The sequence below is a fragment of the Telopea speciosissima genome, chromosome 1 (genome assembly GCF_018873765.1).
Source record: "Telopea speciosissima isolate NSW1024214 ecotype Mountain lineage chromosome 1, Tspe_v1, whole genome shotgun sequence".
Taxonomy (NCBI): Eukaryota; Viridiplantae; Streptophyta; class Magnoliopsida; order Proteales; family Proteaceae; genus Telopea; species Telopea speciosissima.
The window spans coordinates 71,402,262-71,428,157 of NC_057916.1; the positions used below are offsets into that span (position 1 = coordinate 71,402,262).

Here is a 25,896-nt window from a genome sequence, read left to right on the forward strand (position 1 = left end):
AGGGCAGGAGGAGAGAAAACTGGGAAACAGTAGTGATTGATAAGCCCTAATCAGACCAAAAGAGGTCACAGAGAAAAGGCAACGGAGTAGTATCCAAATCAGAAGACAGAGGACTGTGAGTAGAAATAGAAATGTGGGACAATGATAGAGCAGCCCCGGGAGGAGAAAGTGAGGAGCAGTCACGCAAGAGCAGCCCTGGGAGGAGATAGGAAAGAGCAATCATGCACAAGGCGGAGAAATCCCTCTCTTTCTTTCTCTCTATGCCTAGAATCATAATTTGAAAGACCAGGATTTTTACATGATGATGAAGACCTACTGTCTATAATTCGTTTGAGTTACATTTTTTTGCTCATCACTTTATTTCGTGATCCCAAGTCCTAACAACTTCCAAACCCATACTCCTTCTCCCAAGGAGGAATATGTTGAGGAGGCTGGCTTAGGTTCTCGTCGCACAGATGGAATCCAAGAGTGGAATCCACCTCTCTTGAATGCTGTCCCACTCTTGGATTACATGTGTGCGATTCAGGCTGTACGAGAATGATTCTCATACGAAAACCTGAATTGCACTCTATGCCGAGGAGGCAACAATAGTGGTAATACTTAACTATGTTCTCCTCTTTTGTCTCCTTGCTTTTCTTAAAGTAGTCCATCCAACTAGGGGGGGGGGGGGTTGAAGATCCTCTCATAGAAGAGCTAATATGTTTTGTTTATGAAATAATACAAAAGCACCATCAAAGTTTCAAGAATAGGGAATCGGATCGGTCACATTCAAATCGGAATCAGTTGACACCAATCTTGATTTTCATCATTCATAGGGCTGTAAACGGATCGGATTCGGCTCGAATAGTGCTATATCCGTATCCGCATCCGATTAGCTATCAGACGGATTCGGATAGTGCTAAACGTATACGGACATAGATACGGATCGGATATTTTATCCGTTTACATGTAAATATAGCTTTTCGGATAGCTATAGCCTATTTGTATCCGCATCCGTTTAGCTTTCGGATGGATTCGGATAGTGCTAAACAGATACGAAAATGGATTTTGGCTATTCATTTACACCTCTAAATTCATTCATAGTCGTCAATGCTTAAATCAGATTCAGATCCAAATCCACCGATTCTTAATCATTTTTTAGTAATCCAGCTTAAATCGGACTGATTCATGAACCAATTCTCGATTCCTGAACAGATTCTATTTCCAAGACAAAATAGCTTAGAACTAGTTGGGTCGGACCAATTCAAGTTAATTCGAATTCATTTTGGATCCGATTCGATTCTGAATGATTCCATCTCCAATTAGTATTTTTAAAACCCTGACCAACACTCCCATCCCTATCTCGCAATGGTGTATCAGGAATATTGCATGCGTTGATATTGGAACCATGGTGAATAATATTGTGCGCACACAGTCTCGCCAAATATGGAGTCCAAGTCCAACATAGACCCTTCCACTAGGACCACTGCCCACCATGGTCTGAGAATAGAAAAGAGAGCGTAAACCGTACTCCCACTTGAGGATTTTTTTTTCCTCACGCGTTTCTTCTTTACCTTCCTCTCGCCTGCCAAAACCACTAAACCATTTACCAAAAAAAAAAAAAACCACTAAACCAGAGACAGAGGCGCCCCCGGTAATTAGGAGAGCAAAAACAACCCAATAAATTCACCCCCAAAGTCGCCGGAACTGTTTACAACCAGCCACTCTAGCAGAGCCGATTCATTGCCGAGAGAGAAGTCAGGAGATCACAACCTTTTCTTTTGCTAAACCCACTATCCAGTTCCACAATATTCCACCAATACATCTTCTACAATGCATAGGACCCCATCAAACACATATCTGGGCCTAGAAGTAGCCCCAGCCTTCTTCAAGTCCATACAGCAAACAGCCCCACCTTCCCCCACTAAACGCCACACTAAGATCTCCGTCATCGGCACCGGCAATGTCGGCATGGCTATTGCCCAGACCATTCTCACCCAAGACCTCTCCGACGAACTCGCTCTCGTTGATGTCAACCCCGACAAGCTCCGTGGCGAGATGCTCGACCTCCAGCACGCCGCCGCCTTCCTCCCCCGCACCAAGATCCTCGCTTCTGTTGACTACTCCGTCACCGCCGGGTCCGATCTCTGCATCGTCACTGCCGGTGCTCGTCAGATCGTTGGCGAATCTAGACTCAACCTGCTCCAGCGCAACGTCACTCTCTTCTCGAACATCATACCCCCTCTCGCCAAGTACTCCCCCGATTCGATACTGATGATCGTGTCAAACCCTGTCGATGTCTTGACCTACGTGGCTTGGAAGCTTTCTGGGTTTCCCTCCAATCGAGTGATCGGATCCGGAACTAATCTCGATTCCTCCAGGTTTCGCTCCCTGATCGCCGATCATCTCGACGTCAACGCCCAAGACGTTCAGGTAGGAGTTGGGTACTATTTTTTAACTATTTATTTCATTCATTTGCTAACCCAGATCCTCTGCTATTGCTGTGATGGAAATTTGAAAATTAAGTCTTGAATGTTTGGCTGGATGTTTGTAGGCATATATTGTTGGCGAACATGGAGACAGTTCGGTTGCGCTGTGGTCGAGCATAAGTGTTGGTGGGGTTCCTGTATTGAGCTTCTTAGAGAAGCAACAGATCGCATACGAGAAGGAAACACTGGAGAACATCCACAAATCAGTCATAGACAGTGCATACGAGGTGATTCGTCTCAAGGGCTACACATCATGGGCGATTGGGTACTCTGCGGCTAGTCTCGCTCGAACTATACTTAGGGATCAAAGGAGGGTTCACCCTGTTTCAGTCCTGGCCAAGGGCTTCTATGGGATGGATGAAGGGGATGTGTTCTTGAGCTTGCCTACCCAGCTTGGTAGGGGTGGGGTTCTGGGTGTGATTAATGTGCATTTGACAGATGAAGAAGCACAGCAGCTCCGTGACTCTGCTAAGACTATCTTGGAGTACCTAAGCCAACTTGGGATATAGAAGAAAGCTGCAAGCTTATCTTTTGATCTTTAATTTGTTTGTTTGGTTCTGGGTTTCTTTTGTATGATCAGATTTTGGCGCTCTTTTCACAGAATGTTGCTACTGTCATGCTAGGTTTGTGTAAATTATCCGAGTAACAATGAAGAATCTGAGACTGTTCTTTATCGAAATATGGATTGCCATTGTCATCACCAGATATTTCTGTCTATTACTAATAGTCTGATACACTGTTAACTGTTCTCAGTTTCTAGGAGCAGGGCATAAGGCCTTAGAATTTTAAAACATCATTCTACTATGAAGAAACAATTGATTTTGATCATAAATTAAAGAGTAAGATGCTATGCTTTAGAATAAATGATGATTATCCCTCTATCGAAATGGTTTTGGGGGGTTTTATGCAGTCATAAAACCATTGAGGTTTGGAAAAGGGAACTGTGATCATGAATTATAAGGTCAAACATATTAAGTGCAACTTGTCAAGAATCAGTGAAAAGTAATTGGAGATTAGTTCAGGAGGATTGACGATTCTGTTTCCTTTTACTGAATTTGGTTTGACGTTTTATGGTTTCTTATGGTGGTGGTTAGATTTGTTGAATTTTGGGAGTTTGGGTGAATCTTCACTTATATGAAGGGATTAAAATTCTCTGCAATTCTTTCATCTTGCAGTGCCTTGCAGTTTGGGTCAGTGTGCAGTTTGGGTGAATCTTCACTTACGTGGGAGATTCTTCATCCAATTGTCTGACGTGGATTGATTCAGTTTTTTTTTTTCTCTTTCTTCTTGAGTTCGGCACCATTGGATGTTGCATTTTCCATGTGTCGGGCTTTATTTTCTATTTCAAATATGGTTCTAGTGCACGGTATTGGATCGGGTATCGGTCACTTGTAAAACCGATATAGTATCGGAATGGATTGGCTGTATCGGACAAGATTACCCCTGAATTCCCTTTAAAAATGAGTTTTTTGACCATTTTACCCTGTGTCTGTATTATGTCACCGATGTGGTATCGGTTACATGCAAAATCGGTACGTATCACCCATATACCGATACTTGAACCATGGTTTGAGAGCTCCAGTACCACATTTGTAATTAAGTAGGCATGTAAGAGATTAAAGAGAACTTACATCATGGGCATGATACACCAAAGAGAAAATTAAGGAACAGAGAATTTTTTTGTTTTTGGTAAGAAGGAACAGAGAATCTTACATTCGTCTGACTGTAGTGACCCAATTTCCTCTTCTAGAACTACAGTTCACTGTCTTGATGATTAGAACTGATTTTTTTTTGGGATGAGAAGATAAAATATTAATATTACTCTTGACTTCTTGAGAGCAAATTTACATTTAATACATAAATAAAGGGGGAGTTAGAGTTTTGGGCTTTGAGGGCCCAAAAACGCAAAAGAGAAATCAAGTTATCGTTCTGACTAGCTGCTGTTGCTGCTTCCTTATCGTTGGAATCTTTCATTGGAATCTGGAGCTGAAACATCAAGGGCGTAGTAATGAAAAGATTTACATTTTCAGAGAGAAATCTCATTTGGTTATGTAGTATGTCCAAAGGATCCAAGGTTATGTCTGATGAGTCATAGAATCCCCCACCAATCAGAAAGCACCATGTGGACATGCTGGACCGACCTGAGCCGTCTCGTGTTGAATCAAACCGTCCATTGGAAGAGTGACATGGTCTGGGTCCCTGTCTAGCCGAGCACTGAGGCCAAGCTGGGGCCCATCGAGAACCGAGTCGAGCACACGGTGCGTGGCGCCACCTCAAACACCAGACCAAGGGGACAATTTCCCTGCCTCCGGCTTGGCCGGGCTCAATGGTCGAGCATCAGGCCAGCCGAGCCTTAAGCCGAGCCCGCTCAGGTCGGCCATGATTCGGTCGAGCTCCTGCACGGTTGAATAAAATCTCCATGCCACATACGCCGGGGCCGAGGCCGAGCATTGAGGCCACGGCCACCTGAGACCGAGCAGTGAGACCACGATCGTCCGAGGCCCCCAGAAACCTTAATAACGGCGCACCAGAGATCGCGGTGCCACATCAGCACACCCCGAGAATTACGAGAGAAGGATTAAGCCACGATCCCACGCAATACTGAATCATACTCCCATTAGGACTCCTACCATAGTGAGAGTCCGACCCCGAAAATCACTCTCCATATCGCTCCGCGTGAAAGAGCCTTACCAAAGAATGACTCTTACCATGCAAAGACCCCTCCAACCGCCTCATCTCATCCTATAAATACCCATGTATGGAGCTCGCATAGTCAACTGACTTTTTACTAGCTGTTACGCTGTTGCACTGAAGACCTGATTTGAGCGTCGGAGAGTCTCAGGTCGGAGCCACACCTACTCTCTTGCTCTCACTCGGTTTTTGCAGGCTCATCCGTGGGCGAACCGGACGACGAAGGTTTTCACACGCAACAGATTTGGCACCGTCTGTGGGAACGACTGTAGCTAGTCATCGTCGTTTCTACGCATCCACAGAGCAAAGATAATGGTCGTGCAAACGAGATCGGGGCAACTTGGTTCAGCCTCCCGTGGGGATGAGCCGCAACCCGACAGACGGGCGAGGCACTCGCCACCTCTCGAGACGTTGCGGCAAGGCACAGCCGGAAGACCCCCACTCAGGGGAGTGACTCAGCACAGTGCGGGCGCCACCGCCAATCCGATTCCACCGTCGGAGGGTGGAAATGGAGGAAGTGTGCAGGACACGGTGGTCTTGGAGGGTCGGCCCCGAACCGAGCCTAATACGAACGGGCTGAACCTGTTGCCGCCACCGCCCTTACCGAAGAAGTTGGATCCCGAGGCCTTAGCGAATAATCGGCAAGTTATGGACCTTCAGCTACAAGTACTTCGCACTAATGAGATGTTGCGAACTCTCGCGGGACAGATGTCCCAGGGCGGGTTGTTGGGCCAGCCCCCGGCGGCATCCCCCTTGGCGCCAGTACTCATTGGGGGGAATTTGCAGCAGAATGGTGGCTGGCCTCGGGCCGAGCCAAGCCAAGCCGAGCAACATCGTCTCATCCGCCCTGTTAGAAAACTCCTCCCCTGCGCCCCAAAAGGAGCGCTAGGCGGGATGAGCTGGAGCATCGTCGAAGCCCAAGAGCAGGATGAGAGATTGAGCCGACGGCATCGGTTGTCAGAAGGTTGGTATTTTTTCGATCGGCTCGGAGAGAACGGGCAGCCGGTGGGGCACCGAAAGCAAGGGGAGGAACCAAATGGGAGACATGTTGTGAGGCGAGGAGAAAGATCTTGCCATAGCCCCCGGCGTTGAAGCTCGCCTCTCTGAGAAGAACAACAGAGATGCCCTCGCGGGTCCAACTTCCAAGTTGATCGAGCCGAACACAATGGCCGACCTCGATGGGACAACCAGGCGAGCCGATCCCGAGCTGGGGAGCAGAATGGCCGACCACGGCTTAATGAATAGGACAACTTGCACCAGGCGGGCGAGCTGAAAGGCCGAGCACCTGAAACTGAGTTGGAGAAGAGGCTACGAGACTTGGCCGAGTAAGTTGAGGGGTTGAAAAAATAGGTGACCCCGGATGCCTACTCGCTGGTCGGACGACATCCTTATCCTCCCGAGATCATGACTGCACCATTACCGGCCGGGTTCAAGCCTCCTCCCTTCGACCGGTATAATGGGACCACCGACCCGACGGATCACATCAATTACTTCAACGCGATGATGACCATGTATTGGGGAACCAAAATCATCTCTTGCCGAGCTTTCCCTTCGTCTCTCAAGGGCGACCTCATGGTTCTCCTAGTTGCCGCCGAACTCCATAACAAGCTTTGCTCAGCTCTGCCGAGTCTTTGTCACGTGCTTTCAGAGTAGCATGAAACACAAGAAGACGACGATCAACCTCCTCAGCGTGAAGCAACGTCAGATGAGTCGATCCGAGCGTTTGTCTCACGTTTCAACGAAAAGTCCTTAGACATCAAGGATTTGGATGAGGCCACGACCCATACTGCGATGAGCAACGGGCTCTCCGACATGGACCTCATCAAGGACTTGGCCCGAAAGCCGATGAAGAACATGGCTGAGCTCCTGGAGAGGTGCAATGAATTTGCAAACATGGCGGAAGTACTCCAAGCCCGGAAGGGGAACGAAGGGAAGGTCGAGAAGAAAAGGCCGACGACTTATGACCGCAAAGATGAAAAGCGGCCCAAGACTGACCGCCGGGCTGAGAGAACCGACTGAGCTTGGAGCCCCGATTACACTCCTTTGAATACTTCGCGGAAGAAAATCCTGATGTAAATATAAGACGACGGGTACATCCACCGACCTCGACCGATGCAGGCCGAGTCATCGCGGAATCCCAACAAGTATTGTCAATTCCATAAGGACACAGGTCACGACATCGAGGATTATTATCAACTGAAAAGGGAAATTGAAGAGCTGATCAAGGCAAGGCACTTGAAGCGGTATGTCAAAGGAGGCCGAGAAGAACGTGGGACTCGACGTCTCAAGGATCGTGACAGGAAAACGATCGATCCGAGGATAGATGGCCGAAGGGCCGGGCACGACAAGCCCAAGGTCCAAACCGAAAAGAAAGATGATGGATCCGGGCCGAGCAATGACAAGGGAGCCCCCATATACACTATCCTTGGAGGGCCCGGACAAGAGTCCACACGGAAGGCCAAGGCGAATGCACGGTTCGTTCTGGTAGCGGAGATGCCAAGTTAAAAGCCGAAGTCCGAGGCAACAATCTCCTTCACCGAAGCCGACCTCGAAGGTATAAGTTTGCCTCACGATGATGCTTTGGTGGTGCAGGTGGAAATCACGAGGAGACCCATTCATCGGGTATTGGTCGACATGGGCGCATCCATGGACCTTATGTTACTAGACGCGTACCGACAATTCAGCTTCGGCGATGATGCACTCAAGCCGGAAGGAACTTCCCTTCATGGGTTCTCTGGGGCTGCCGCCACAATCAAGGGCTCAATTGACCTACTAGTCATGTTCGGCCAAGCTCCATGTCAATCGACGATCCAAGTTAAATTCATGGTAGTACGGTCGATGGTGGCTTTCAACACCATACCGGCCGCATACCGGCAACATACTAAATGAATAAGCATAAACAACCTATTATAGCTACAAAAAACACAGACTTACAAAACCAATTAAGAGGAGAGTCAGGAAGCATTCTAAACTAAGACAACCCAAAGCTTATAAGGGAAAAAAAAAAAAAAAAGAAAAAAAAAAAAAAAAAAAAAAAAAAAAAAAAAAAAAAAAAAAAAAAACAATTTTTTGCCTAAAACTTAAAAAAAAAAAAAAAAAAAAAAAAAAAAATAATATAAATTTTTTTTCACCCCTTCATCACTTATTTCTTCACTCTCTACATGAGGGGAGGATCCCTTCTCCTTCAAAGGGCTTTCCGCACACCTTTCCCCGTGTGCCCCAACAAGAATTATAATACGGCCCCTCTCAACTTTTTTAATCGTTGACCGCTCTCCAAGCAATAATCTCGCTGATGCATTTGAAGATGAAATTCCCCACAGAGAACGGCATCGGAGAAATCCGAGGTGATCAAAAGAAAGCCCGGGAGTACTACGCCGCCTTCATCAAGAAAAAACAAGGGGAATGTCCGAGAAATGGCAATGTGTGCAGAGCACCTCCCTGAGGACCAGCGGGATGAGCTCACTGAAAGGCGCGGAAGGCCCGTGGAAAACCTCATCCCATTCTCCCTCAGCGATGAAGATCCAACGAAGACAGTATAACTCGGATCATTGCTGATCGAAGAACTAAGGAATTGGCTCGAAAACTTCTTAAAGGCGAATGCCGACGTCTTCGCCTGGTCAACCGCCGACATGCCAGGCATACCGAGGCACATAGCTGAGTACCGACTCCATGTGGATCCGAGCCAAAAACCGATCCAACAGAAGAGAAGGAACTATGCTCTCGATCGGAAAGCTACGATCAGAGAGAAAGTGGAGAAGCTCCAACGGTCAGGGTTCATCCGGGAAGAAAAGTTCTCGACTTGGTTGGCGAACGTCGTCATGGTTCCCAAGCCGAATTGAAAGTGGAGGATGTGCGTGACTACACCGACCTCAACAAGGCGTGCTCGAAAGATGAGTACCCACTGTCTCGGATTGACCTGTTGATAGATGCCACTGCCGGGCACAAGATGCTGAGCTTTATGGATGCGTACTCCTGCTATAATCAAAATCTAATGCACGAAGAGGACGAGTCCTACACTGCTTTACGAACCGACCAAGAAAATTTTTGCTACAAGGTCATGTCGTTCGGGTTGAAGAACGCTGGAGCAACGTACCAGCGGTTGGTGAACTACATATTCCGTGCACAAATGGGAAGAAACATGAAAGTCTATGTAGACGACATGTTGGTGAAGAGCTTGAAGGCCGAGCATCATTTGGCCAACCTGAAAGAGGCCTTTGGCGTGCTCAGGAAGAACCAAATGAAGCTGAACCCCGCCAAGTGCGCTTTCAGCGTAACCTCGGGGAAATTCCTTGGCTTCATGGGCTCCATACGAGGTATCGAGGCCAACCCGGCACAGATCAAAGCAATTCAAGAGATGAGCCCTCCAAGGACGATCCGAGAAGTACAAAGGCTGAACGGAAGAGTTGCGGCGCTAGCACGGTTCATGTCAAAATTGGGCGACAAGTGTCTCCCATTCTTCAAAACTCTGAAGAACATTCGAAGCCTGAAGGATTTCAAATGGACCGACGAGTGCCAACAAGCTTTTGAAGACCTAAAGAAGTACTTGGAGAATCCGCCTCTACTCTCTCGACCCGAGCCTAAAGAAGAACTTCAAATTTACCTCACGGTCGGGGTTGCGGTCAGCGCGATACTGGTCAGGGAGGAGGGTCGAGCACAAAAGCCCATATACTATATTAGCCATGTTCTCGTCGATGCCGAGACTAGATACTCCAAGTTTGAGAAGGTAGCATTTGCCCTCGTCACGGCCGCAAGGAAGCTGAGGCCGTATTTTTAAGCTCATCCAATCACGGTGTTAACCGATCAACCCCTCAAGAAGATACTACACAAGTCGGATGTGTCGGGTCGGTTGATCACGTGGGCAGTAGAGCTGAGCGAGTATGACATGAGCTACCGATCGAGGACGACGATAAAGGGATAAACTCTGGCAGATTTCATAGCGGAATGCACTATACCTGACCCCGAGGTGAGAGATCCCGACTCAATGGTAGAGGCTGAGGCTGAGCCCAAAGCCGAACAATCATGGATCATGAATGTTGACGGTTCGAGCAATTCCGGCGGGTGTGGAGAGGGCTTAATGTTGGTTAGCCCCGAGGGCTTTCGCATCCAATACGCCCTGAGATTCAAGTTCCCGGCCTCGAACAATGAGGCCGAGTACGAATCCCTCCTAACCGGGCTCTGAGTGAGCAAGGCCATAGGCGTCGGGAGACTAAAAGTATGAAGCGACTCCCAGCTTGTGGTCAACCAAGTCAACAGTGAGTACGAAGCTAAGGATGAAAGAATGATGGCATATCTAAGCCGAGCCCAAGCACTGATCTCTGAGCTTGAGCACTTTGAGATGATCCGAATACCAAGGCACGAAAATGCTGTGGTTGACTCCCTCTCACGGTTGGCCGAGGCCGACCTCCCGAATTTGAGCTGATCAGTATACATAGAGATTCTTGAGAAGTCGTCCTTGCAGGAAGAAAGTGTGAAGCACATAGAAGAGGACGGGCCGACCTGGATGGACCTAATCGTCAACTACTTAGAAAACGATCAACTCCCAGAGAATCGAGATGAGGCAAGGAAAGTCAAGATCCGAGCCGCAAAGTACACAATGGTCGACGGTGAATTATACAAGAGAGCTATCTCGACTCCTCTCCTCCGGTGCCTCGGACCGAAATGGGCCGAGTACGCCTTGACCAAAGTGCACGAAGGAATATGCAGGAGCTACATGGGGGGCCGAGCATTAGCATACAAGATACTTTGGCAAGGGTTCTACTGGCCGAGGATGCAAGAAAAAACCATGAAGTATGTGAAGAAGTGCGAGAAGTGCCAGCTGTTCACACCGGTTCCGAGCCGACCTACAACCAAGCTGACCTCGATGCTGAGCCCAATCCCTTTCGCCATTTGGGGGATGGATATTCTCAGAGACTTTACACCGGCATCCAGAAATCGAAAGTACTTGGTTGTGGCCATCGACTACTTCACTAAGTGGGTCGAGGCCGAGCCCCTGACTACCATCACCGAGAAGAACATGGAGAAGTTCTTCCGAGACAAAGTTATTTACCAGTTAGGGCTACCCAAAGTGCTCATCATGGACAATGGTGCCCAATTCAACAACCCGACCTTTCGAGAGTTCTGCAAGCACTTTTACATTGATTTTCGTCCAGTATCGGTAGCTCATCCACAAGCTAATTGACAGGTAGAGGTGTCAAACCGAACATTGCTAGCGGGGATCAAGAGAAGATTGGATGAGGCCAAAGGAAGGTGGGTGGAAGAGCTCCCGAGCATCCTTTGGGCCTATCGGACGACAGTGAGAACACCCATGGGAGAAAGCCCGTTTCGGCTAGCATATGGCACTGAAGCCCTCACTCCTGTGGAGGACAAGGCCACGTCGCATCGAGTGCTCAACTTTGATGAGAAAACATATGAAGATGGACTCAGGGCCAATCTTAATTTCCTTGATGAAGTCTGAGAGAGTGTTTTGCTTCGAAACACAACTTACCAACAGAAGACGGCAAAGTACTACGACTCGAGAGTGAAGGAGTGGCATTTTCACCAAGGAGACCTTGTCCTCAGAAAACTCAGCGCGTCCCAACCAAGACAGCAAGGAAAGTTAGCACCAAATTGGGAGGGACCGTACATAGTCTCCAAGAAAATTCGCCCAGGGACGTATCGCTTGCAGACTCTGGGGGGCAAGAAGGTACCGAGGCCTTGGAACTCAGAAAATTTGAAGAAATTTTTTCAATAAAGTATATAGCTCAGCTCGGCATTGACCGAGCTCATATGTACCTGGTTTCGGCCAGCATTTTCATGATTCAATAAATGGAAATTCTCCCTCATTTTCAAGAACATTCTGAGTCTAAAACACGCCGAGTCATAAGACTAGTCTTCATAGACTGGCCGACGTTGAAGACCGACCCTCATAGGTCGACAGACGAGTCATAAGACCAATCCTCATAAGTTGGCCGACCACAAAGAAAGCAACATAAGACCAATCCTCATAGGTTCTAATGGCAAAGTCATAAGACCAACCCTCATAGGCTGGCCGACCCACCAGGCTAGTCATGAGATTAGCCATCTCAAGAGCCGAGCACGACGGCCGAGCATATGTTCTCCCGCAATAAAATAAAAAATTACACAAGGCAAGGAGCTCGACCCACTAAACGGCTTGGGTCAGCAGTCGAACACTGACGTCAAAGACAGCGGCCGAGCCAAACTGATAACTTGTGCTAGAAAATTCAACAAGGCATTAACCTTGGCCGAGAACTCGGCCTCGGCCGCGTACCTTGGCCTCGATCTAGCAGCCAGACTGATTGCTCAGCCGCGGTACTCGAATATGGGGGCGGTGCTGAAAAAATAGCAAAAAGAGAACTACCGAGCACAAACACAGACAAATTTGGAAGAAAAGATATTTCATTCATTAAGAGCCGATAGCTCGGCGCGGTACAAAGAGAAGCCTTTCGGCTCAATACATTTGAAAAAAAAAAAAACTATTGACAAAAACCCTGAGCACGGGGACAAGTACAACAGATGCAAAAAGAGCAAAAGTTTTCAGAGGGCGGTCTCCTCGACGGAGTCCTTGTGGACATCCTCGGCGGCGACCTCGGTAGTGTGCTCTGCAGGGGGGTCATGGGGGTCCTCGACAGTGATGGAGGCGGCAGCCGCTAGGATAACCTCGACGGCCCGAGTCTGCACAACCTCAACCCCTTCCTCATTTCCCAGCTCCTCCACCACGGTGACTGCATCATTGTCGAATTGGGAGAGGTTGAGGTTAGGGTAGGCAGCGCGGAGCACGGTCAATAGATCAGCCCGGCCCGTATCATAGCCTTCGGCGTAAGAAGGTTTCCTCACGCTGTGGCACACCTCAGCATAATCCTCGGACAGGAGGTATTCGCTCATCGCCTCGGCCCGGGCATATTTCAGATCAGCCTCGGCCTTCTCTCTGGCTTGGCTGAGCTGACCCCTTAAAGCCTCGGCCTCCTTCTTGTGCTTGGCCACCTCCTCCTTAAGGCTCTGGACCTCAGCGTCGGTGATTTTGAGATTCTTCGAGGCCTCGCGGGGCTTCAAGATAGCCTCACGAGCATTCTTGTTGGCCTGCTCACATTGGACCTCGAGGGAGGAATTTACGGTCAGGAGCCGCTTGAACCGGAGAAGGGTCTCCACCGCCTTGGAAACCCCCTACAAAAAGACAGCCGAGCATTAGCAAAAGCCGATCCCAATAGGTCTGATCACCTACTAGGAGCCGAGCAGGAACTCACCATGTTAAAGTGCTGAAACAGAGTGGAAAGGAGCTCGGAATCGAACAACTTCTCGAGCATCTCCTTGTCCATGGGAAGCCGGCTAGTGTCAAGCCACTCCTTAGCATGTGCGACAGAGGTCAGGGCGGAGTCCTTGGGGAAAAGACGCTAGCTAGGCCGAACCGGGACGTTGCTAGCCGAGGCCCTCCCCAAGGCCAACCGAGCAACATCTGGAGGTGAGGGTACCCCAGGGAGGTTACCTGTCGTGAGGTTGATGGATATTTTTGGCCGTTTCCCATCCCTCGACGGGCTCTTCTCGCCCCTTCAGCCCTTCCCTTTCTTCGGCGAGCCCGCGGGGTCCTTACCCTTCCCGGCCTCGAGGCCGACCACGGTGTCTTTCGGGCTCGGCAGCATGCCCTTGCCCTTCATCGCCTTCTTCTCGACGTTTTTTCTCCTCCTATCCTCGGCCACCTCGGCCTTGAGACGAGCCGAGTCCATAGGGAGGAATGTGGCCGACCACTGCCAAAGGAAAGAAAGAGAAATTAGAGCATGCTAAAAGAAAAATACAAGTCAAGAGCTCAGCTCGGATACCCTACCGGGGGTCAGGTTCCACCTTTGAAGAGACCCCTCGTTGAGGAGTTGCTGGACGTTGAAGGGCTGTTGCTGAAGAATCAGATCGAGCGAGATCAACTGATTCTCATTCGGAGGCAATACCTTATTGATATAACCCAGATGTATCTCCTTCTACTCGGTTCGGAAGGGGCAGTCAGGGATGGAAGCAAAGAAGAACCGAGGCTTCTAGTACTTGTTGAAGGTCGGTACCCCGACCAAGAACTTGTGACTTCTAAGAGCCAAACCCTTCTTTACTCGACGGGTGAAGTAGTACCACCCCTTCTCCGAGAACTTCTTCAAGTAATAGAGCCGAGAGAAGAGGGCCAGGCTCGCTGCTCGGCCCATCTCGCGGAAGAAGACGTGGAAGCCGTACAACAGTAACCACGCATTCGGCATCAGCTGACCTGGAGAGAGGTGGAAATGGTCCAAGATCTGGTCCACCAGTCCGAGCACTGGGAACCTAAAAGCGTACCTGAACGCTATCTCATACAGGGCCACCTCACCGGACCAGATGAAGCAGGCCATCTCCCCAGGGCTGGGGACTCGAAGGCAGATGTTCTCGGGAATGGCATAGGTAGCCCTCAAACGTCCGAGGTAGGCCTTGGTGACCGTACTCTCAACTGTGTCGACGCTTCCCTCTTCTAGCGCGGGTACGTCGGTGGAAGAGTCGACCAAGCTGATCCCATCTTGGGAAGACCTCTCTCCCACGGACTCATTGTAGTCCGTTGAAGACGAACCCGAGCTCTTGGCTCGGTCTTCAAGAATTGGCTGGGCCTCATGGCCAGACTCCAGAGCTAGGGGGCCTCGGCAGCATCGGCCTGGCCGGACTCCAACGCGGCGGGCTCGTCCGAGGTCGAGCCCAACAAGTCTATGGTGGGAGAAATGGCGGCGAGCTCTCGGCTCGGACCCACACCCTCACCCACTCTGGCGAGTGCTTCACCCTTACGACTACTACCGACTGACGTAATGGGTAGAGAGGACTTACTGGTTGAGGAAGCTTCAAAGACGAGCTGAACACGAACTAAAAAGCTGAGGGCGTCGAGCACTTGACGAGCTGAAGACTTTGAGCTAGCCAAGCACTCCAAGATTTGAAACAGTGAAGAATGAGAGAAGAAGGGTCGCCTATTTATAGCCTCCGAGTTGCCGAGATCTGACGGTCAAGAAGAACTTAGCCTAATACAACGGTCCAGATCAAAAGACGATTTGAATTCCCAAGCGCCATAATGACTCTGAGTGACTTGGCACTGACACCCCAACTGTCAGTCCGTACAACGTCAAATCGCCGAAGAAGAAGAACTCAGACTCGGCCTTGGGGGAGAACAGTCAGCAGACAGAGATCGTACTCATCAAAGCCGAGCTGAGGCCGACCTTTGATGAGTGGGGGGCCTGTGATGAGTCATAGAATCCCCCACCAACCAGAAATTGCCACGTGGACATGCTGGGACCGACCCGAGCCATCTCGTGTTGAACCAAACCGGCCGCTGGAAGAGTAACATGGTCTGGGTCCCTGTCTAGCCTAGCACTGAGGTCGAGCTGGGGCCCACCGAGAACCGGGCCGAGCACACGGTGCGCGGTGCCACCTCATACACCAGACCAAGGGGACGATTTCCCCGCCTCCGGCTTGGCCGGGCTTAATGGCCGAGCATCAGGCCAGCCGAGCCTTGAGCCGAGCCCGCTCAGGTCGGCCATGATTCGGCCGAGCTCCTGCACGGTTGAATAAAATCTCCATGCCACATGCGCCGGGGCCGAGGCCGAGCAGTGAGACCATGATCGTCCGAGGCCGAGTCCTCCCCAAAAACCTTAATAATGGCGCACCAGAGATCGCGGTGCCACGTCAGCACACCCCAAGAATTACGGGATAAGGATCAAGCCACGATCCCACGCGATACCAAATCATACTCCCATTAGGACTCCTACCATAGTGAGAGTCCGACCCCGAAAATCATTCTCCATATCGCTCCGCGTGAAAGAGTCTTACCAAAGAAGGACTCTTACCATGCAATGACCCCTCCAACCGCCTCATCTCATCCTATAAATACCTAGGTATGAAGCTCACATAGTCAACTGACTTTTTACTAGCTGTTACGCTGTTGCACTGGAGACCTGACTTGAGCGTCGGAGAGTCCCAGGCAGGAGCCACACCGGCTCTCTTGCGCTCACTCGATTTTTGCAGGCTCATCCGTGGGCGAACCGGACGACGAAGGTTTTCACACGCAACAATGCCTTTTAAGTTGCAATTGGTCCAGGGCAGAGTTTGCCATTCAAGATTTTGATTGAGCTGTGTCTATGGTAACTTATATATTTTTAAAGAGAAATCTCATTTTTTAATCTTCTTGTGTAATTGTAAATTTGCTTTTTGCCTTCACAAAAGCATTAATTCTAGGATTGGAGCTAGCACAAAAGTTAGTTATTGATTACATCGCCACTAAACTAGTAGGAGTAATTTCCATCCTATTGCTTTCAGCCTCAGGTGAAGTTGAAGATCAGTGCAAGTGCAGAGCAAGATTGTCTTTCAAATTTTGTGTGGTGATGATCATGATGTGTATTCTTTGGAGACTACCAGCAATGTAATGAAAATTTTTTCAAATGGACAATGGAATTCTTCGACCATTCACTTGGACTTTTATTCATATTGATACATTTGTTTCAGGTAGCGCCTTTGAGGCTAGACTTGTTTGTGGCCATTTCTGAGTTTTTTTTTTTTTGTAAGCAAAATGTACTCTTTGGTTGATTGAGGAAAAATCCAACGGATTTGATAGCATTTCCTTTACCCAGCTTGTCATTGGATCTTGTTTTATTTTTCTCTTCCACGCAAGGTTGTAGAAATGCAGAAGAGGTAATTTGAATGTTTACATTTTAAATCATTAGGCCCGAATTTATAGCTTGGTTTTGCGACAATGAGCATTAATGACTATAAATGTTTGCCCACCTATTTGTGAATGTCCGATAATGTCCCCTCATTGATGCAGATACCCTCTACCAACCAGCCAAATTGTTAGAATTCAAAGTCTCTCTAATTGCTTATACATATCTGTGTGTAACTGTGTGTGGGTCTCAACGGGTAGCTATGATGCGTTTTCAAACATTATTTCAAATTCATCAAATTCTGTGATATATAACAAAAGTTTGATCTCAATATGATTCAATAAGATTAAAATTTTAGTGTATATATATTTTTTTGTTTTTAAATAAATTATTAAGAAAAAACATTAATAAATTCCAGTTAATAAAGTAGGTTGGATGACAAATTTAAAAAAAATTTACATTGATTTTACATCAATTTTACAACCAACCAAACAACTTAGTAAAATTAATCTCACTTTACTTCCATTGCAACGAAACGACTTAAAAGGCGAAAAAAAATCTGCTTCACTTACCTTTCCCATTTCCTTTGCAACCAAACGGAGCTTGAGGTTTGATTTTAATGTGAAATTGGTTCTCATTTGGCGGTGCTACTTAATCTTAGTTGGGCTTTGATTAAATTAGGTTTATGGTGCGGCATTATGTTTGAGCTTTGGGCTAGGCTTTGATTGAGCCCAAGTTTAAGAGACGTTCCAAGTTTGTTCTAAGTGTTGGTTTGGGTTCCTTTATTCGAGATTGCATTTTATCCAGAATTTAGCCTATGGACCCATTTAACATTTTGTTGGGCATTGATCGAATTTGGATTTAGGATCATGATCAAGTAAGAGGAGTCAATCCGACTAGATCTCTTCCATGGCGTAATTCTGGTTCGGATTTGATCAGTTTTGGGTATCATTTGGGTGGTGGTCACTATTAGGCTAAAGACATTAACAAGATCTTCATGCTTCACATGACTAGAATACAATTAACAGAATAATAATAGGAGATGGAATAATATCCATATCTCTCCAAACATTTGCAGTAGATCCAAGCTTTACCTTGTGATTAACAGCCAAACTCTCTAACCCGCCCTAGATTAGTCCTGTCTTTCCCAGACAATATCCCTCTGTAACTCCATGAGTACAGTTACGAAATTGAATTGGGAGACGACAGGGACCTAGGGTTGCTATAAATAAACCCCAACGTAATCCATCCCCACCATGGACGGTCTGGATTAAATCCCCTTTAAGTGAATTAATATGTGTTCAATAAATCAAGCCATAATAATCTAGCCCAAAACCCAACAGTCAGAACCCATAGTCATATTGAGCTCCACTTCCAATCTAGGCCTGATTAAGCCCATCTAGGTACTTAGATTAGTATTGTCATCTTGTTTTCTTTCCTTAGTTAAGGGCCGGTTTCATACTCGGTCTTCAGCTTTGGCTGTTTGTTTCATGTCAAATTGGCCCTAGTATCATGTTTAGGCGGGTTGGGTGTTGAGTTGGCCCATCGGCCTTGGCCTGGAGATTGAAACGATCATCTTTTGGGCTTCCAAGCGAATCGTTATCCCCTCCAATTCGCTGCCCGCTTCAATTCTTCCAATTTCTCACATAGGAGGTAAAAATGACCATCCTACCCCCTACCCAAACACACTGCCCAAGGTTGCTCAAGGTGGGGTCCACTCCCCTATTAGAAGGAATTGGAGCAGAAGCAAATTGGAGGTGATAATTATTCCTTCCAAGCCTGGTGTCAGAATTTGATTGGGTTCACACACGAACCCAGTTGGACTTCAATTTAGTCTAGCTAGTGTCAGAATTTGGCTGGATTCGAACACGAACCTATTTGCTTTTCCAAAATTCCTGTTGTATTTCCTTAAAGACATTTCATCTCACTTGATGTCGGCCTAATCTTTGTGCCAAACGGGCTTTTAGGGTTGAGTAGTGGTTTAGTGTTTTCCTTGATGTGTGCGTATAAGATTTTGGACTCTCCTTCCTCTCAATCTAGCTTTAGGGTTTGGGGTTTAGAGTATTTGGTTTAGGGGCTAATTTTAAAGTGTTTGAATTTTGGGTTTATGGTTGGGTATAGGGTTTAGGTTTGGAGTTTAGGGTAGGGTTTATGGTTTAGAGTTTTTGGGTTTTATGGTCCGGATAGAGTTGAATGGTGAAATGGGATCCAAATAGCTGATCGATCTTAGCTTTGACCTGACCACCAAAATCAGTGGTAGGTCGCCTTGTGTTTATAGTACAAGTAGCTAAATATCAACTAGCTCGCCAATTGAATGATCTACTTGCTAACATCCAATTGTGGTGGGTTCCTAAGCCCGACAAAGATAACCTTTAATTAACCCTTCATTACCCTTTGAGAAGGGCAATAATAGTACAAGGGAAGGAGAGGAGACATTTTTTCTTGTAAGGTGAAGCCAAGAGATTCAATTCCACCTTCCATGACTTATTTGTTTGGCGGTAGAGTTGAATTTAAGGCTCAAGTCTTCTTTTAAAAGATCATAGTATCATTTTATTGAGGACACAAACTGATGCGTGCACATACGGGTGATCCTCTCTTGACTATCTTGATAAGGTGAGTAAGATACAGAGAAATTAGCAGATTAAACAAGTATGATAATTGGTTTTACAGATGAAGCCATGTCGTCTTGCCCTAATTTAAAAGTAACCGACTTCTACTCGTTAGAGCATTAATTTTAAGATTTTCAAGTCTCGTGTTTTTTTTTTTTCATTAGTGATCACTAATAAATAGGACTGTCTAGCGGTTATATAACCAATTTGATTTCAATCACTAGTACTACCATGACCTTTAACATATCAAAGAACTACCCTACTAACTCCATAACACTACAAGTTACAGTAACTATTGATTTACTCACGCATATTACAATAACAATACCCATCGCCAATTTAGATAACACATGTATAGCATGCATGGCGTTTAGTGTGTGCACGTAACACAAACCAAGACTCCCAAACATCTCAAAGACAATGAGAGCTCAAAGGAGTAGCCAGGGTGTCAATCAGTCGGTTTGGGTCAGTTTTGGTTTCACTAGTTACAGTATTAAAATGGACGAGTTCAGAACCAATCCAACAAGGTTGCACCGGTTTCGGTTTGGTTTCTTATCAGCTTCTCTAATCGGTATGTTATCGGGTTCTATTTGACATGTATATATATTCTTAACTATGGAAAAATTAAATCATGTTTTTTCTATGAATTTCAAGCTGGCCGGTATTGGTTTCTTATCAGGTTATATAGGTTTGGGTTCGGTCTTGATCCAATTTTTTAAAATCGAGTCGATGTCTTATTAGTTTTGGTGCAATTCAATTTAGGTTCGATTTCGTAAAACCCCAACCTAAAACGGATCCAATAAGCTTCATTTCGATTTGAACTGGTTTAATTGGTTCGGACTAGGGCTTGACACCCCTACAAAAACAAGAGATAAGAGTCCAAACGCAAAGGCCACACAAACATGCATCCCCATGCAACCATGGTCCCATGTAGGGGTATCAATTCTAGGCCCGGCCTGGCCCGGCATGTTTAGTAAACGGGCGGTGTTGTCGAATTCATCTTCCCTTTTTTTCAAACCCTAAACGATTTAGGGAAGATGAGTTGTATTTTTTTTTTTTGGCAAGGGCATTTTTGTCACTTTACTCCTTGATTTTAACACTAGTAGTCCTAAACTAACGGAATGGAAGCATGTGTTAACTTTTAAGAACCTCAGGGGAGCACACAGAATTTTACTGAGGGGTGTTTTTGTAATTATGTGGTACTTCAGGGGAGGTACGTGAAACCCTTTCTATTTTTGTAACCGTAAACCCTAAACCCAAAACTGAAGGGTATTTTTGTAATTACATAATTTGGTTTGGATTCCCTTTCTGTTAGTTTTAGTTACTACTTTATGGTAGTTTTTATTTTAAGCTGTGTCTAAAAGCTAGATCACATATTGTGTTTAATTCTAATCTTAATTGATTATTATTTTGGAAAGGCACACTACTCGGAAATGGCAGCATCGTTCGAGTCCTGTTTAAATTTAAACAGGCTCATAGCTCGATTATGCATAGTCTAAGGTCCGGTTATGCACTAGGTCCGGTTATGCACTGTTTATATTACCTGATTATAGCCCGAGTCCGACCTAGCTCGTTCAGGCACGACCCGATTATATAAACGGACAGTCACAGTGCAAACTTTAAGCACCATGAGGCCCGGCTAGGCCCGACCTAACCCAACCAATTGACACCCCTAGACTCCACCCACTTGTTTCTGAGTTATGATAACATGCTTGCTAAGGTCAAGAGCCAAGACAAATTGAAGTGGACGTAACTAGGAAAATTAAGGCATTCCGTTTCAAGAGAAAAGTTAAGAACAAAAAGAATCCAAAAGCATAGTCAACACAAAACGATATCTAGCTAAAACGCCGACATGGATTGACTTAATGGTGATTTCGAATGAAACAAGAAGAAGAAGGAGAAGATTTGGATTTTGATTGTATAGAATGTAGACATGACTGGCTAGGAAATATCTTTACCAAAAAAAAAGACTGGCTAGGAAATAGTAGTGCATATAGATTCGATTTGCTCATTTAATTCCCTGCCTTCTCTTCTTTCTCACTCTCTCTTACCCCTCTCACTATCACTCAATGAATAAATTTAAAGGAGCTAGCAGAATCTAAAAGGAAAGAAGGAATACTAATGGATAGATATTACTAGCAGTGAGTATGGGAAGGGAATTAGTTCACGTAGGGTGTGAAACTGGGAAGGGTGGTGCAGCCCTTAAGTGTCAAATAGAGCTGCATGCACTAGGTGTAGGTCCCTCCAAATCTACTTGTTTCTTGAAGCTCATCTACATCTTCCTAATGGGATGGGATGGGATCCCATTAAAACCAAAAAGGATCGACGCATGCATGCATGACCCCTCGATTTCAGGTCTTCTTTCCCCTCCAGGGTTAATTATCCTTTAAATTCCCTTTCCCACACGGTGTGCCACATTAAGTACAAATTTATAAGGACATTCTTATCAATGCCATCTATGGTGTGATACTAACCCACAGGACATCCATACGATCAATTTATATTTTTTTTGAGTTCAACAGAAGTAGTAGAAAATGTGCAATTTAGCTCGTCTCCAGGGAGTCCAGTACGCCTAGGGTGTTGTCACTTGTCAGTTATTGGACTGTACCGCATACATTTCTAGGCATGCACCGAGATGTCTGCGGTACAGCTCAGCCGCTGAATGTCCTCTGACAGACAGTTGGCTCGCTGGAGACAATCCTAATCTGAAAATGAGAGAGAGAGAGACCCTTTTACTGATAATTGGCATAATTAAGGCAGGAGTTGATTCAAATATATATATATTTTTTTGGGGTGGGGGGGGGGGGGGGACCAGATTTTATGCTTATTTAGCTCAATCGAGTTGTCCAATCCGGATAATTCCGACCACATAAAACTAGCAGTGCAGCACCGCTTGGACCTTGGACCCTTGTGAATCGAAACCTTGGATTAATTACTAGGTGTTTGTTAAATCAATTCTTTTCTTTCTTTGAAGCTTTATGATCACTGCTTTTAAAAGAATCATGGAGATATCCTTTTTTGGATTCCGTACCCTATACAGTATAGAGTACCCAGAAATCCACCATTTTATGGTTTATGAATATTGAAGGATAAACCTTGCTCTTAGTAATTACGAACGTTCCTTGGGATTGTTGTGTGTCTCGAATTTTTGTATATATTTTGAGGAGTGATCTACTTCGATATTTTTGGTGGCGATTTGAATAAGATTTTTTCGGAGATCTGTGATGGTAGTGGAGGGCTTAGGCCGACGCAATGGAGGAGTATTTATATTCTTTACCCGTTTTGTTGTAAACAAGTCGATTTGGGGTGTTCTTCAGAGATTTCCATTCTAAATTTCTTCCATTACATAATGAAAAATCTTCAACTTCACCTGTGTTAATGTTTTGAGAAAAGAGAAGCAATTTCGATCATTGCATTCATGGCTTCTACATGAACGAAATACGATATTGACAGGCTCGATGACAATATTAGCTTTAGTTAATGAAATGTTCGGATGATGATTGTTCTTACACAACAAGGGTTGAAGAAAACCCTATTTGGGAATGCGAAGAAACCTGCAACTATGTCTGAAGAATATTGGAACAAGATGGGTGATAAAGCCCTTTCGGCTATTTAGTTGTGCCTTTCGAATGATGTTTTGCAAGAATTTCTCTCAGAGAAGACAACTGTGGATTTGTGGGTGAAGTTGAAGAATCTGTATCTCACCAAATCACCCACCAACAGACTGAGGTTGAAGTAGCATTTGTATACCCTTCGTATGAATGCAAGTACTTCCATTAAATACCATATTTCTTTGAGTTTTAACTCTATTACTACTGATTTGCAAAGGATAGACATTGCGATTGATGATGAAGATTTAGCTCTATTATTGTTGTGTTATCTGCCTCCATCATATAAGCATTTTAGAGACACCATGATTTATAGTAGAGAGACCATATCTGTTGAGAATGTCAAAACGAATCTGCTAAGCAAGCAGAAATTTGATGATGAGTTGACATCGAGTAAATCTGAGGGTATTGGTTTGGTGGTTAGGGGAGAACCACTGAAAGGGGTTCGGATATTTTTGGTGGCGACTTGAATGAGATTTTTTCTGAGATCTGTGATGGTGGTGGAGGGCTTGGGCCGACCCGATGGAGGAGTATTTATATTCTTTACCCGTCTTGTTGTAAACAAGTCAATTTGGGGATTTTTGTGTTAGGGTTTTGAGAAGAGAGAAGCAGCGCCGTTTTGGGTGTTCTTGAGATATCTTCATTGTAACTTTCTTCCATTACATAGTGAAACATCTTCACCTTCACTGGTGGACATAGAACATTGTATTGGTGTGTGAATCACGTTAAATCTCTGTCATTTTGCTCTGTTTTTGGTTTTCTGTTTGTGTTTCTTTGGTGTTTGTTTTAACAAGGATCACTTCAGAATGTTGGATCCAAACCATGCTGCTCTTGTAGTTACGACTTGCTTTGTTGAATTGATTAATCACAAGGGTAACTATGAATCTCCAAGCTCGCTTTTGTATCCTGACCAAAAAAGGCGTATACCTCGTGCATGAGGCTCCCACCACTTCGGGGTCTGAGGAGGTTCATAGTTTACGCAGTCTTACCCTAACTCTGCAGAGAGGCTGTTTCTTGACTCAAACATGTGACCATTGGATTGAATGGAGCAACTTTTCTGTTGCACTGAGGTAAGCCCTCTGTGCTCTAGTATCCTGATAAAAAAAGGGGCAATCAAGTTCATGAGGCTCCCACCACTATGTGGGATCTAGGGAAGGATATAATATATGCAATCTTACCCTAATTTTGCGGAGAGACGTACTGTTTCCTAACTCGAATGTGTGACCATTAGATTGCAATGGAACAATCTCCCTGTTGCACCAAGGTTCGCCCTCGTACTCTTGTATCCTGACCATTGCAAATATTATGTCAAATTCCACTTGAGCAAATTTATGAGATCACCATAAATTTGATAAACATTACCCAGTTTGTAGTCAAATTTACTCGCTAATTAATAAAAACCGGATTTGGTATAAAACTGGTCAAAAGTCAAATTTACTGGAAGTTATTTAAACCAAAGAGACTCAATTCAGGCCAGTTAATTGGTGACTTGCTTGAGTTCAAATTTGGGCTCCCTGGGGTTGAATGCAGGTCGAATCGTAACCAAACCCTTTTGTCATGGACTAAGCAGAAACGCAAGAAAGCTTCATAAAATTTTCTCTCTCTAATTAGGGCCCCATAACCCAAGGGGTATTGGCTCAGTGGCGAGCTAGGACGAGCCGTAAACTTGGACGTTCTAAGTTTGAATCCCACTATCTTCACCTTGGGCTAACTATCACATAGTCTCAAGCCAGTTGACCGCTATGACGAAGGTTTAGTGCAATAATAGCGGTGGCCGTCATATTGCTGGGGGATTAGTCAGGTCAATGTGTGTGGATACCCCCTTAATAAATAAATAAATAAATAATAAAATTAGGACCCTATGTACGCGTTCTCCACTTGCGGTGTTATGCATGTGGTATTGGTTGATCCAAGCCAATGTGCATGTCACCACAAAATGTAATTTTATATTCCAAATCTCCATCTATAAAACCCGGACAAACCCCATGAACATTTCTCACCACAGGACACAAAGCTAGTCACAAACACCTTAATTACTGTTGTATCCCATATACACCTATTACTTGTGCGACCTTGAGCCTTATTCTCTGTAGTCGTCGTCATCGTTGTCGTCGTCTACTACTACTACTACTTGATCAGATCGATCATGGCTTCCAAGGCTGCATCATCAACTGCCCTTCTCCTTATGCTCAACATCCTTTTCTTCACTTTGGTCTCGTCTACCTATTGCCCACCACCACCACCACCACCACCAAAAAAGTCTAACAACTGCCCACCACCACCACCAAAAAAGTGTACCAGTTGCACACCATCACCACCAAAGTCACCTAACCCACCATCACCACCAAATCCATCTACCAGTTGCCCTATAGACACCCTTAAGCTTGGTGTTTGTGCCAACGTGCTGCAGAGCTTGCTCGGCATAACTTTGGGAACGCAACCCACGAGCTCTTGCTGTAGTCTTATTCAGAATCTGGTTGATCTTGATGCGGCTGTTTGCCTTTGCACTGCCATCAAGGCCAATCTCTTGGGCATTAACCTTAACGTCCCTGTCTCCTTGAGCTTGCTTTTGAATTATTGCGGAAAGAACGTTCCATCCGGCTACCAGTGCTCTTAGGCGTGTGTGTGTGTGTGCCGGACCCTGATTCTCTACAGCCTGCTGCCCATAGCGGCCATAGCAGCGCACTAATGAGGTGCGGTGCTATAACCGCCTTACTCTTGTTCGAACAAAGAGCCAGGCAGGGGTAAGGTGATCATTGCAATGCGCCTCATCAGGGCGCTGCTCTGGCCGCTATGGCAGGCAGACCGTAGACGATTTGGATTGGTGTGTGCCACCTTACTTACTATAGCTATGCCCTAGCTTTCATTTCCTTTTTTGTTTTCA

At 46.0% G+C, this 25,896-nt stretch overlaps 2 protein-coding genes across 2 annotated transcripts; both read left to right on the plus strand.

Annotated features, from left to right (window-relative positions):
• The first annotated feature begins 1,786 nt into the window (after positions 1–1,786).
• On the plus strand, positions 1,787–3,047 carry LOC122652694 (L-lactate dehydrogenase B-like). The gene is made up of 2 exons (XM_043846547.1): positions 1,787–2,412; positions 2,534–3,047. Exons 1-2 carry the CDS (start codon positions 1,813–1,815, stop codon positions 2,975–2,977), a joined length of 1,044 nt encoding a protein of 347 aa, XP_043702482.1. The 5' UTR covers positions 1,787–1,812; the 3' UTR covers positions 2,978–3,047.
• A 22,094-nt stretch (positions 3,048–25,141) lies between these two features.
• Positions 25,142–25,884, plus strand: LOC122659224 (pEARLI1-like lipid transfer protein 1). The gene is made up of 2 exons (XM_043854362.1): positions 25,142–25,631; positions 25,837–25,884. The coding sequence occupies exon 1, from the start codon at positions 25,159–25,161 to the stop codon at positions 25,627–25,629; it is 471 nt and encodes a 156-aa protein (XP_043710297.1). The 5' UTR covers positions 25,142–25,158; the 3' UTR covers positions 25,630–25,631; positions 25,837–25,884.
• The last annotated feature ends 12 nt before the right edge of the window (positions 25,885–25,896 follow it).